We start from the raw sequence: 14,657 nt of genomic DNA, 5'->3' as shown, positions 1-14,657 counted from the left end.
TGACACTCACAGCACTCCAAGCTCAAAACTCCACAGTGTCAATAATACTACAGTTCTATCAAGGTTTTTAAATAGTAAAAGCATTTATAACACTGCTTCTATGGAGAAAATGAGATCCTATATTTTTAAGAATTAACCTACACAAATTTTACCAGGGGTCCTCAAACTACGGCCCGCGGGCCACATGCGGCCCGCCGAGGACATTTATCCGGCCCGCTGGGTGCCGCTGCCTGTCCTGCTTAGCAGCCGACTCGTCCCGGGCCCACAGTGCGCATAGGAATTTGTTCATAGTTTTTTTTTTTAACTATAGTCAGGCCCTCCCACGGTCTGAGGGACAGTGAACTGGCCCCCCGTTTAAAAAGTTTGAGGACCCCTGTTTAGACAATAACACATTTATAAATTAGGAACTTAGACATGTCAGATGTGATCATTTCTAACACTTGAGATAAAAAAGAAGTCACCAAATTGTGGAACTTGGACAATGTAAAAAGAAAAGTCTTTGGTTCAAGCTCTTCTGCACATAATTTCCTATAATACCAAGTACCTGCTAGAACATGAACAGAAATTTTATTGGTTTTTGAAGGGCAAAACATTGTGCCTTCTATATGCACATGCTGTTAATTCCTTGGCTGTTTTACTCACCTGCATGTCTGATGCCAGAGTCTCATAAGTCTCTCTTAGGCAGTGCCAGTTCTGCCTGCCAAGGGTCAGGGCCACGCCTGGAAGACTGTATGCACAGTGCTTAGCAATTTCAGTGTCGACTGTCTGTGCACGAGAGGGGTCAGTCATAGATAAATACTGATCTAACAGAGCCTGAGGCACAACGTCCTAATGAAGAGACAGGACAGGAATGCATTTTGAGCAGTTTAGATATAAATTAGGTGAACTTATTTTTAAATATATGAATTCAACACAGCATTTGAAATAGTAAAGAAAAAACAATCTGAAATTTTCAGTTATATAATAACTGAAAAGAAACATGATGAGGGGAATGCATATACAAATAAAAGCAACTCTAGAGGAAAAACAATGAATAAGATCTTAAAACAGAAAACAGCTTAAAGGACAATTAGAATTGATTTCTAAATTTAAAAGAAACATTAAAAATATGACCAGCACCTTTCAATGTTAGCAAAGATTATAAAGGTTGATGTAACCTAGTGAATGTGGTTACAGGTACTTTTATGCACTATTACCAACATATGTTTGTTTTTTAAAACACCACCACCTGCCTTCAGATGGAAATTTACCAATTATCTATAAAAATTTAAAGTGTATACACAGTAGCTATTTATATAAATGTGAGAAAAAGAATGTATATACAATCTTGGTTATGTATGTATAATATAGCTTTGGAAGGATACACAAAAGGTAAAATTGGTTGGTTTGGGGGAAGCAAAATGGATGGTGTAGGAGAAACACTGGGAGGGAAAAAAATCACTGAATGCCTTTGTACCTTTTAAGTTTTGAACTATGTAAACTTATCTACTTTTAAAAAATAAATTAAAATGGAAATAAATTCATTAAAAGAATGAGACAATCTGCATGTATTGACTTGAAAATATCTCCAATATAAGTGGTAAAAGCATACTTAAAAGACAATGAACATTTTTAAAAGACCGATTCCATTTTTAATAAACAGAACCAACAAAAATAAAGAACATATACCATTTGACCTAGGAAATACACTTATAATAAGATTTATAGCCCTAACTGGTTTGGCTCAGTGGATAGAGCATCAGCCTGCAGACTGAAGGGTCCTGGGTTCAATTCCAGTCAAGGGCACATGCCTGGATTGTGGGCTTGATCCCCAGTAGGGGACGTGCAGGAGATTCTCTCTCATCGTAGATGTTTCTATCTCTCTCCCTTCCTCTCTGAAATCAATAAAAATACATTTTTTAAAAAAGGTTTATAGTCCTACAAGGAAATAACATGCATAATCATGATGAATGTAACATCGCTTGTAATAGGACAATGCAACGAGACCTGGAAGCATGTGAAGGACGACTGAAATTATAGCACCTGCTCCCAATGGAGTTCTTATGTGCTCAAGTCTCCAAGACACAATTAAAAAACAAAACACAAAAGGCAAGACACAAACTATCATGTTCTGATTATTCCATAAGCATATTTTCCCACATTTAAAATCTCTACAATTGGAGTGCCACTTGTTACTGATGGCACTTTATTAAGGCCCCCCCCCTTTTTTTTCATGTTTTCATCCCTAAAATCAAGCTGTATCTTAGAATTCTTGGCAACTTAGGCATGATGAAATACCTTGGTATGATGGTATGATTCTATTTTTCTTTGAAAAACAAAAAAGGATACATACATACCCACAATATTTATATATCCACAATAAATTTATGAATACAGAAGAAACTGTAATCTGTGATTATTCTAAATGAAAAATGGGATAAGAGCTGTGAGAAGAGAAAGATTATTGCTTATATTTTATTAGAGGCCTGGTGCACGAAATTCGTGCACGAGATGTGTGTCCCTCAGCCCAGCCTGTACCCTCTGCAATCTGGGACCCCTCGAGGGATGCTCGACTGCCCGTTTAGGCCCGATTCTGGGGGGTTCGGGCCTAAACAGGCAGTCGGACATCCCTCTCACAATCCAGGACTGCTGGCTCCCAACCGCTTGCCTGCCTGCCTGATTGTCCCTAACCGCTTCTGCCTGCCAGCTTGATCACCCCCTAACCACTCCCCTGCCAGCCTGATCGACGCCTAACTGCTCCCCTGACAGCCCGATTGCCCCTTACTCTTACTGTCCTCCCCTGCAGGCCTGGTTGCCCCCGACTGCCCTCCCCTGAAGGCCCGGTCACCCCTAACTGCCCTCCCCTGCCGACCTGGTTGCCCCTAACTGCCCTCCCCTGCAGGCCTGGTCGCCACTAACTGCCCTCCCCTGCCGACCTGGTTGTCACTAACTGCCCTCCCCTGCCGACCTGGGAGTCACTAACTGCCCTCCCCTGCTGGCCTGGTCACCCCTAGCTGCCTTCCCCTGCTGGCCTGGTCCACCCCAACTGCCCTCCCCTGCAGGCCTGGTCTCTCCCAACTGCCCTCCCCTGCTGGCCTGGTCCACCCCAACTGCCCTCCCCTGCTGGCCATCTTGTGGCAGCCATCTTGTGTCAACATGGGGGCAGCCATCATTGACCACATGGGAGCAACCGTCTTGTGTGTTGGAGTGACGGTCCATTTGCATATTACTCTTTTATTAGATAGGATTCTTATTATTTGAATTTTCTTATTGAAAGCAGGGGGACAAACTGTAATCCAGTTTCATTCTTTTGCATGTGGCTTTCCAGTTTTCCCAGCACCATTTATTGAAGAAACTATCTTTACTCCATTGTGTGTTTCTGGCTCCTTTGTCAAAAATCATCTGTCCATATACATGTGGTTTTATAGCTGGGCTCTCTCTCTATTCTGTTCATTGATCTGTGTGTCTGTTTCTCTGCCAATACCATGCTGTTTTTTGTTTTTTTTTTAAATATATATATATATATATATATATATATATATATATTTTTATTGATATTACACAGAGAGGAAGGGAGAGAGACAGAGAGCTAGAAACATCGATGAGAGAGAAACATCGATCAGCTGCCTCCTGCACACCTCCCACTGGGGATGTGCCCGCAACCAAGGTACATGCCCTTGACCGGAATCGAACCCGGGACCTTTCAGTCCGCAGGCCAACGCTCTATCCACTGAGCCAAACCGGTTTCGGCCCATGCTGTTTTGATTATCATAGTTCTGTAGTATAATTTGAAGTCAGGTAGTGTGATACCTTCAGCTTTGTTCTTTTTTCTCAGGATTGTGTTGGCTATTCGGGGTCTTTTGTGGTTCCATACAAATCTGATGATTTCTCATTCTTTCTTTAATAAATGACATTGGGATTTGGATGGGGATTGCATTAAATATGTATTTTGCTTTGCACAATATGGCCATTTTAACTATGTTGATTCTTCCAATCCATGAACATGGAATATTTTTCCATTTTGTTGTGTCTTTTTCAATCTCTTTTAATAACGCTTTTAATTTTCAGTATGTAGGTCTTTCATGTTCTTCGTTGATTACTTGGTATTTTCTTCTCTTGGTTGCAATTGTAAAAGGAATTGCCTTTCTCTGAAGTTTTGTTGTTAGTATACAGGAAAGCATGGATTTCTGCACACTGGCTTTGTATCCTGCCAACTTGACCGTAATAGTTTTTTGGTGGAGTCTTTAAGGTTCTCTCTCTATATAGGATTGTGTCGTCTGCAACAAGTGACAGTTTGACTTTTTCCTTTCCTATTTGGATGCCTTTTGTTTCTTTCTCTTGCCTTGGCAGGACTTGCTCTGGCAGGACTTCCAGAACTATGTTGAATAAGAGTGGTGAGAGTGGACATCATTGTCTTATACCTGATCTTAGAGGAAAAGCTTTCAGTTTTTCCCCACTGAGTATGATATTAGCTGAAGGTTTATCATATATGGCCTTCATTATATTGAGGTACTTTCCTTCTATTCCTATTTTATTGAGTGTTTCATCATAAATGGATGTTGTATTTTATCAAATGCTTTTTCTGCATCTATTGATAAGACCATATGATTTTTATTCTTTCTTTTGTTAATGTGGTGTATTACATGGATTAATTTGCATATGTTGAACCATCCTTGTGTCCTTGGAATAAATCCCCTTGATCATGACATATTATTTTTTTGATGTACTGTTGTGTTCTATTTGCTCGTATTTTGTTTAGGATTTCTGCATTTGTATTCATCAGAGATACTGGTCTGTAGTTTTCTTTTTTTGTGTTACCCTTGCCAGGTTTTGGTATCAGGGTTATATTGGCCTCATAAAATATGTTAGGAAGTATTGCCTCTTAATTTTTTGGAAGAGTTTGAGGAGGATAAGTTTTAAGTCTTCTCTGAATGGTAGAATTCACTTATGAAGCCATCTGATCCTGGACTTCGGTTTTTTGGGAGGTTTTTGATGGTTGTTTCAATTTCCTTACTGCTGATCAGTTTACATAGAAGAAAATATATTTACCAAATTTATGAACCTTGGTCACAGAGAACATTTTATGAACTTGACCCCAAAGGCAAGGGAAGTAAAGGCAAAAATAATGAATGGGACTATATCAAACTAAAAAGCTTCTGCACAGCGAAGAAACTGACAAAAGAGAGAGGCAGGCAGCCAGATAGGAGATGATATTTGCAAACAGTAGCTCTGACAAAGGTTTAATTTCCAAAATATATAAACAACTCATAAAACTCAACAACAAACAAACGCAATCAAAAAGTGGGCAGAGGACCTGAAAATACACCTCTCCCAAGAAGACATATGAACAGCCAATAAATAGAAGAAAAGATGTTCAAACTTACTAGCAATTAGGGAAATGCAAATCAAAACTAAAATGAGATACCACCTTATACCTATTACAGTGGCTATTATTAACAAGATAAGCACTAACAAGTGTTGGAGAGGTTGTGGAAAAAAGGGAACCCTCATTCACTGCTGGTAGGAATGGACTGATACATCTATTATAGAAAACAGTATGGAGGTTCTTAACAAAATTAGGAATAGAGCTACCTACCATATGACCCAGCAATCCCTTTCTTGGGTATATACCCAAAAAACTTGAAAACATGTATTTGCAAAGATAAATGCACCCCTATGTTCACGGCAGCATTATTCAGTGGCCAAGACATGGAAACAAACAAAGTGTCCTGCAATAGAGGACTGGACAAAGATGTGGTACATACACACAATGGAAGACCACTCAGCCATAACAAAGGATGAAATACTGCCATTTGCCACAACATGGGTGGACCTTGAAAATACTATGCTAAGTGATATCAGTCAGAAAAAGCTAAGAACCATATGATTTCACTCATATGTGGGACATAAAACTAAAACTCGTGAACACAAACCACAGTGTGGTGGCTGCCAAAGGGAAGGGGATCCTAATACATGGTGACAGGAGAAAATTTGACTTTTGGTGGTGAGCACATGGTGCAATATACAGATCTTGTCACATAGAAATCCATACCTAAAACCTATATGATATTAACCAATGTCACCCCAATACATTTAATTAAAAAAAGAAAAAAGAAAGCATGATATATTAGTCTTAATTTTTAAAACAGACCAAATTCAGTGAGAAATAGCTTTAAAAGAGGAATTAACAACAGTCACACCAAAGAGAGCACCTTTGTCACTTACTTGTACTTTAGGTCTCCTTTCCTCATCAGGGCTGAAACTACTACTAGTGCTCAAGTCTGAATCATTATGAATATAACGAAGGTTGGAGTCCATGTTCTGTTAGGAAAAAATATTTACTTAAAAAGTTGAACTGCCTATAAGTTTCCTTCATCTAAACTATCTTACCTTTTGAGACTGCCAAAGATATAAATACATATAAGTTCTTCATGTTTTTAAGTTTATAAATATACATAAGGCTTCATTAAGAACTTCCCCCTGCCTTAAATCAAACTTGTTGAATAGGATGCTACATGTATGAAAAAGAATTTCAGAATAAAAGTAATTAAACATTTAGAATTAATTTTGAAATGTCCCAAATATTTAAAATTAGCTTGTTTATAAAATAGTACATAGAGGACTTGGGATGTCATATGTAGTTCTTCCACTGTTTCTAATCTTAGCTATTTCTAATTTCACAAATATACTTTCTTAACAGTAAAAAACCCCCACACAAAACAATCTCAAAATAAAATAGAACACCTTCCAAATGCAAAGATACCATAGTATTCAAATCTCCAATGATAATAGTGGTTAGGGATTCATTCTGAACCAAAGATATTATACAAAATTTCCAATATACTAAATGTCATCAACTAAAAACCAAAACAGAAATCCACTGAAGTTTAAAAACCCTCTTGTCATCCCCACTGTGTGTATGTAGGTACTCTCTCCTGAGCTTTTCTTTCAGCCCTCTCTGTCTGTGACCATTTGATTCTGGCATTCAGGGGTGTAGTTCTTCTCTGTTTGTAAAAACAAGGGATCAGTAATGCTGATACCAAATGATGCTGGCTTGGTGGGATGTGGTAGGAAATTAAGGAAGGATCATATAGAACAGCTCCAAGTATACAGCAAAAATGATGCTAGTAATAGTACCCACCCTCACACTCCAGAGTCCAGATAATGCCACTGGCCCTCCGCAACATGGCCTCAAGTCCTGATCTTCTGCTCAGAATACTGTGTTGCTTGCTGCAGTGAAATGGTCCGATCAGAAACAAAGCACCTCTCCAAAAAGAAAAGGGAAGAGTTAATTATTCTTGATAAAGGGCTTTGTTTCCAGTAAGACTATTTCACTGCAGTAAGCTACATTAACATTGAAGCTACTAAAATGGTCATGTAGACAGGATTAGGATTTACTTTCTAAGTACTGAACGTAACACCAGTCACAAAGATAGGATGTGGTGACACTTACTTTTACTGTATGCAAAAGGTAGAGCTAAGAAAATCAGCAACAAACGAATATACTAACTAGAAAGTGATTAGCTACAACTATTCCCCAACGAAACACTTCTGATTCAAACTACTCTCACTTGATAAGCACTTTACTGAGTTTGTTACCTCAACAGCATCGCTGATTAAAGGCACGGAGGCATCGTGATTTATTTTACAGTTTGGTTGCTCACTGACACACAGTTCATCTTGCACATCACTTTTCTTTTCTGTATCGCTGGCCTCTTCGCGAGCATCCAGACTGGAAGCTCGCAGTGCGGCAGACAGCACGTCCACTTGTGCTATAGGCAGAATAGGGAAAGGATAATAAGTGGCAGAATTACAATGTGCTTGCAAGTGTTTCTCCATTTGCATTATATATTACCAATGAAATGTATACTTTTTGACACTGCCACCAAAAAGCTGGGGAAAAAAACCTCTACGTGGTAAATCATTAGTCCTTCGAGAGAAAAAGTAGAAAACTAATATGCTTTCATGAGATTAAAAATGCTTATCCACTACTGTACATTATTCTGCGTTAGTATGAAAAGAGAAATGCTATCTAGTTTTGGAGGTACCTCCAGTTTATTAAAAGGAGTCAATTTCAGTGTGAGTTAACTATGTTTGGGTAGTGCATGAATCGAACTTATAAGACTTACTTACTAAGCTATTTTAGCAGAAGAGCAGTCACTTTACAAACCCTGCCAACATAAAACAATCGCGATTACAAAGATTTTTGTTGCAGTTACATTTAAACATCTCATGTCTTATTCCAGTTTATTTTTCTCTAATTCTTTTTGAAAATGAAATCAATGACTTGCCCCAAACACAGAGATCCCAAATGAGCACTGTCTTGCTTACAACAAACCAAAGTGACAACTTACCAAGTTCTTAAATCTGGCAAGTAGCACTAAGTTTTAAGTTACTCCTTTTTTATGAAAGTGACTCAAACTGAGATAAATCATTCTTCCTTCCCCACAAATGAGAAATTTGACCAAAAAAATATTGCTTAGCATTACTTCAAGTAACAATCCACCTGGATACTCAAAATATAAAATTTTAACTTCAATTCAGTAAAAAGATTAGAAAGTGTGCCCCTAAAGCAATCAGAGTCCCCGTTTTCTTAAGATAACCTACTACCATACTGATGCATTTGTAAAATTCTAGTCTAAGTATATTAGGTACCTGGCAACAGAGATACATGAAACCTACAGGATGAGGTTCTAGTCTATTAGGTCATTATTTATTAAATTAAGTAAGTAAATGGAAGGTGTTTAATCATAAAAAGTTACTCATGAAATATATACTCATTCTGTTAAGAATTTCAGCTGCAATGTGTACTAATCCTTTCAATCACGTTAACTACCCTTTTTGGAATCTTTTAAGTTTCCAAAATGAAATCAAAATGGTACTAAAGAAGACTGAACAATACATAAAGGCTAAAACGTTCTATGCCAGCCTGGCTGGTGTGGCTCAGTTGGTTAAGCGTTGTGCCATGCACCAGGAGGTTGCTGGTTCAATTCCTGGTCAGGGCACAAGCCAAGATTGTGAGCTGGATCCCCAGTAGCGGGCTGGAAGGAGGCAGCAGATGGATGTATCTCTCTCACTGATGTTTCTCTCTCTCTCTCCCTCTCCCATCCTCTCAGAAATAAAAACATTTTTAAAAGTTTTGTGTCACATAAAATGCATCAGGGGGAGGGGGAGGGGGGAAGGGGAGGGGGAAGGGGAGGGGGAGGGGGAGAGCAGGAGAGATTGCTAATGCATTTTGATCCTGTTCCCTAGAATGAACTAATAGATCAGAGCCTTTCACAGAAAATGCCTTACACAGATCATTTACCTCTAAATGGACTACGTATTTCTCTTTGTCTACATTAAACTTCATCTTTAGGTTTGTACGTTCATAAAAGTTTAAATAAATTACTCTTTGAAGTTAAGTTTCTTCATAACTGATTTTAAATCCCAGGAATCAGAGCTCATGTAACTAGAGATTAGTGAAGAAATACTGTCCATAGTAATTCATGCTCAGAAAAAGGGACCACCTGGAAACTGAGCTTTTCTCCTTCCCTGAAGAAGCTGGTTTCGCTGAGCTAGACCTTTATAATCTCCAACTCTTCCACAAACTATACTGGAGGTTAGTCAAAATTCCTAACTATTTATTGATTTCAATCAGTGAACACTATGATTTTTTTTCTGACCATGACTGCCCAAAGGGCCCAATTCTTTCATTGGGCCTAAAATGGAAAGAATTCTAATTTTGTGAGCTTGGGCCATTTTTCCTTTGTAGTCTATGAACCTAGCTGTGGTAAATCAAGCTGGCATCAATAATTCTATTTGGGCACTGCTGACATTCAATCCTGAATCAGCCTGGCAGTCCCAAATGTCCTGGACAAAAACAGAAAGACCTCAAATTCCCTGGGTAAGCATTTTGGAAAAGAGGATCTCTTACACCTTCTTCATATTTTACTACTTCTCTTTTGGCCTTTCATGTAGGATCTATTTCTGTTGTAACTGAGAAAGGGCTTTCTTTTTCTGAAAAGGAATATCTCATTATAGTCCATGGAAACATTTAAAATGTTTGCTCAAAAACTTACAAGGAAGTTAAAAATCATCAATGCTTCAAGGAAGGTGAGTTAAATTGGGAAGCAAGGGCTGCTTTAAAATTTTGAAAAACCTAAGTTTTGCTCCCACCCCCACAACCCCCCCATGATATGCCCCACCCAACAGTGATAAGGGAAAAGAACAAGTGGCACAGAAGCTTGTAAAGCTGAAGTTTAGTCCCTGGTCAGAATTTAGTTTCCAATTTTGGCTTAAAGTTCTACCCTTGCAAAAAGTAGACATTTTCTGACAATTTGCCATGATGGCAGATTAGGAAAAACATCCAAAACTAAGATATATGCCTTTAAAAACTCAAAACACCTCCTAACATATAGAAAATTAAGGCATAGTAAATTTTCAATTAACTATGAAATTAACATGGATTAAAAATGGCCTCAGATTTCAATAAAATCAAATGCTTAAGAATTTTGTAGCCAAAGCAGAAAATCTCCAGCAATGCCTAGCTGTTTTACGATAGACCATTTGACACAGGCAGTTAACGTATTGTCCCAACGTTCTGCACTCTCTGAGGCTGGGATTTTTGTCTGGTTTGCTGCTGCTATATATTTAGTAACAAGGAGCGTATCAGGAATATAGTAAGTGCTCAATAAATAATGATAAATAAATAAATAAATAAATAAATAAATGGCTATGTTATAAAAGTTATCTTTATAAAAAAAAGAACATGATAAATTTAAAACTTTTTTGTAACTGAATTTTTTTTAAAGCTATGTTTTTACTGATTTTTAGAAACAGAGGAAGGGAAAATGATAGAAACATCGATGAGAGAGGAACTTCATTGATCGGCTGCCTCCTGCATGACCTCTACTGGGGATTGAGCCCACAACCCAGGCATGTGCCCTGACCGGGTGACTGGGAATAGATCTGGTGACCTCTTGGTTCATGGGTTGATGCTCAACTGCTGAGCCACACTGGTGGGGCAAGAACATGACAAATTTAAAACATAGCAGGTTTAAGAGGTAAATCAGAAAGAGAACTGATTAAATCACAATATAGTATTTGTGTTGAAATCTCTCAATTACAACCTGCAAATTTACAATACAATTTTAAGCCAAACATGCTAAGTATTAGCCATCTTCTGAAATACAAGGTCATATACTGAAGCTTATATGTACATGTAGGTCTTTTTAAAAAGCAAACTATGAATATCATTTTTAGCTTATTTGTTAAAAAAATTAAAGTAGCTATTCAATAGTTCAGTATTTGTTAAGTACCTACTGTGTGTCAGAAAACTAGAAGGTACTGTATAGTAAACACAGCGAGAATTCCCAGAACAGGCTTACAGCCTTTTTCCATAAAAATGGAGTGTAAAAAAAACAAAGTATGAAAGTTACTGAAGTTTGATCAACTGAATAAAACTTAAGTTGTTAAATGATAATAAAATTTATTTAAACAAAAAGCTGAAAGCTGTGAAGACAAACATTTATCAAGAGTTGACTATCCTCAGCTATGAGCATCCTTAGTTTTAGGTGTAATTCTCTGTGTCTCAATTTTCCTCATCTGGGGGTGGAAGAGAGTAGAGAAATGGAGGGAGACTACAAAAACAAGATTTTGCTGAATATTCTAATTTATCAAACAAAACAAAACTTGATGATGTAGTACTTGCTACATCAAGCTGTCATAAAATGCAGAATGCTGGTTCAACAGGGTAAATAAAATCAACGACAGAAGCCACAACTGAGGAATGAGCAAAGAAAGTGAAGCTGTAATCCTATATAATAAAAGGCTAATATGCAAATCGACCGAACAGTGGGACAACCTGTCGCTATGATGTGCACTAACCCGCTGTGCTAAGGATGTCGCGGGGAGCAGGTTTAAGCCATCAGTTGGACATCCCCTGAGGGCCCAGACTGCGAGAGGGTGCAGGGCTGGCTGAGGGACCCCCCTCCAATTGCACGAATTTCATGCACTGGGTTTCTAGTGTTTTCATAAAAAATAATCTACCAGGAGAGATAAAAAATAGGATATGCTATTGAAAATATTCACTCCTGCCGAAACCGGTTTGGCTCAGTGGATAGAGCGTCGGCCTGCGGACTGAAAGGTCCCAGGTTCGATTCCGGTCAAGGGCATGTACATTGGTTGCAGGCACATCCCCAGTAGGAGGTGTGCAGGAGGCAGCTGATCGATGTTCTCTCTCATCGATGTTTCTAACTATCTCTCTCCCTTCCTCTCTGTAAAAAATTAATAAAATACATTAAAAAAAAAAAAAGAAAATATTCACTCCTCTGCTCTTGCTTTTGTTTCAGAATATAACAAAAAGGAATGAACTACTGATACATGAAACAAGGGTAAATCTCAAACACATTATGTTAAGTGACAGACTAAAAAAGATGTTACTGCTTGATTCTATGTATGTGGCATTCTACAAAAGCAAGATCATAGGGACAGAAAACAGACCAGAGGTTGTCAGAGGCTGGGCATGTAAGAAAGGACTGAATATAAAGGGGGACAAAGGAATGTTCTGGTGATGAAACTGTTCTGTATCTTGACTGAGGTGGTGGTTACACACAACTGTATGTTTGTTGAATCTCATAGAACTGTCCATTCAAGAGGCCAAATTTTACTGATATAAATTATGTCCCAATAAGCCTAAAAAAGAATGAAACTGACCATTTTCCAACTAACTTTCAACAATCAAGGATATGAATATGCCTTTAATCAAATCATTTTCCTCCAAATGTAAAATTATAATAGGAAATCATTTAAAAATCATGATAAAATAAGGCCAAATAAAGATACTGCTAACTTAACAACCATACTGCAATTTAAAAAGTGTGAACACAGGGTTTTGTATGTTTTAGAAGGATACTGAAAGTTATCACTTTATCTGCTTTAAAAATGGGTATTTACTAACATTGAGCAAAACAATAGTTTATTAAATTTTAGGTTTTAGAACAAGGCCAAAAAAAATCCACAAAGGAGAAACCAAGATGGCGGCATAAACACCTAAACTGCTGCCTCGCACAACAATTTCAAAACTACAACTAAAAGACAAAATGGATATCATCCAGAACCACAGAAAGGCTGGCTGAGTGGAAATTCTACAACTAGAAGGAAAGAGAAAAGCACACTGAGACTCAGAGGAGCTGCAAGAGGCAGAGGTACTGAGACGCACAGAGAGGACTGGCAACTGAGTGCATGGCTGGCTTTCTCAAGCAGGAGGGAGACAAAAGCTCCTGACTGCACTGAACTTCAGTTCCAGGTGAGAGTCTGGGGACCCAGACTCATATGGGGTGAAACTGGACTGTCAGGAAAGAGAAAAGCACATTGAGAGACAGAGGAACTGCGGAAGACAGAGGTACCGAAGCGTGCACGCGGAGAGGGTGGGCAACTAAGTACGCAGATGGCTTTCTCAAGCGGGAGGGAGACAAAAGCTCCCAACTGTGCTGAACTCCAGTTACGGGCGAGACTCTGGGGACCCAGACTCATTTGGGGAGAAACTGGACTGTCTGGGAGTGGGCGGAACTTGAGAGCGGCTTTCTCACAGAGGTGCTTGCTGCGATTACCGAGGGACACTGAGAACCAGGGGCCTATTAGGGCAGGGCTGACGGGAAACCAAGGCTGCCTGCTCCACCCTGAAACTCCGCCCCATCCAAGCTGAGCACAGAGGCTTTTGCAAGTCTTGTCTCATAAGGGTGTCTCCAGCACAGAAGTTCTCCCAGCGTAGACACAGCTGATCCTCACAGCCAATTGGCCTGGAGGTCAATTCCCCCAAGTGATACCAACAACAATCAAGGCTTAACTACAACAAGACTGTGCACACAGCCCACAAAGGGGTGCACCAAGAGTGTCCACCTCAGGTTAACTGGGGAGGCTGAGCCACTGTGCCCTAGAGGACACCTACCACACAAAGCCACTCTATCAACTCAGGGAAGCAGCCAAAATGCAGAGACAAAGAAACAGATCACAAATGAAAAAAATGGAGGAAAGCAAACGACTGGATATAGAGTTCAAAACCACAATTATAAGGTTTTTCAAGAATTTTCTAGAAAAGGCCAATAAATTTAGCAAGACCCTCGAGGATATGAAAAAAAAACAACTAGAAATTAAGCATTCACTAACTGAAATAAAAAATATTATACAGAGATCTAACAGCAGACTAGAAGATCGCAGGAATCAAGTCAAAGATTTGAAATACAAAGAAGCAAAATCACTCAACTGGAAAAGCAAAAAGAAAAAAAGAATCCAAAAATATGAATATAGTGAAAGGAGCCTCTGGGACCACTTCAAGAGTACAATATCAGAATTATGGGGATGCCAGAAGAAGAGAGAGAGCAAGATACTGAAAACCTATTTGAAGAAATAATGACAGAAAACTTCCCCCACCTGGTGAAAGAAATAGACTTACAAGTCCAGGAAGCACACAGAACCCCAAACAAAAGGAATCCAAAGGGGACCACACCAAGACACATCATAATTAAAATGCCAAGAGCAAAAGACAAAGAGAGAATATTAAAAGTAGCAAGAGAAAAACAGTTAATTACCTACAAGGGAACACCCATGCGATTGTCAGCTGATTTCTCAACAGAAACTATGCAGGCCAGATGGGAGTGGCAAGAAATATTCAAAGTGATGAACAGCAAGAACCTACA

The 14,657-nt window shown here is 38.8% G+C and overlaps 1 protein-coding gene across 7 annotated transcripts in view; it reads right to left on the bottom strand.

Annotated features, from left to right (window-relative positions):
* PPP4R1 (protein phosphatase 4 regulatory subunit 1) overlaps positions 1–14,657 on the bottom strand; it is a 69,968-nt gene that overhangs the window by 10,005 nt on the left and 45,306 nt on the right. For all 7 annotated transcript variants that reach the window (XR_013961513.1, XM_080685937.1, XM_080685940.1 and 4 more), the window contains 3 exons: positions 7,579–7,751; positions 6,205–6,300; positions 643–828 (listed from right to left, as the gene is read on the bottom strand). Coding sequence is in view for 6 of the 7 variants with exons in the window: in XM_080685937.1 (XP_080542063.1) it covers positions 643–828; positions 6,205–6,300; positions 7,579–7,751 (455 nt within the window). In the remaining variant the exon portion in view is untranslated. The remainder of the gene's footprint in view (positions 1–642; positions 829–6,204; positions 6,301–7,578; positions 7,752–14,657) is intronic.

Source organism: Plecotus auritus (genome assembly GCF_963455305.1).
Source record: "Plecotus auritus genome assembly, chromosome: 8".
Classification (NCBI taxonomy): domain Eukaryota; kingdom Metazoa; phylum Chordata; class Mammalia; order Chiroptera; family Vespertilionidae; genus Plecotus; species Plecotus auritus.
The sequence above is the reverse complement of the archived record's forward strand: the minus strand, read 5'-3'. Positions and strand labels throughout refer to the sequence as shown.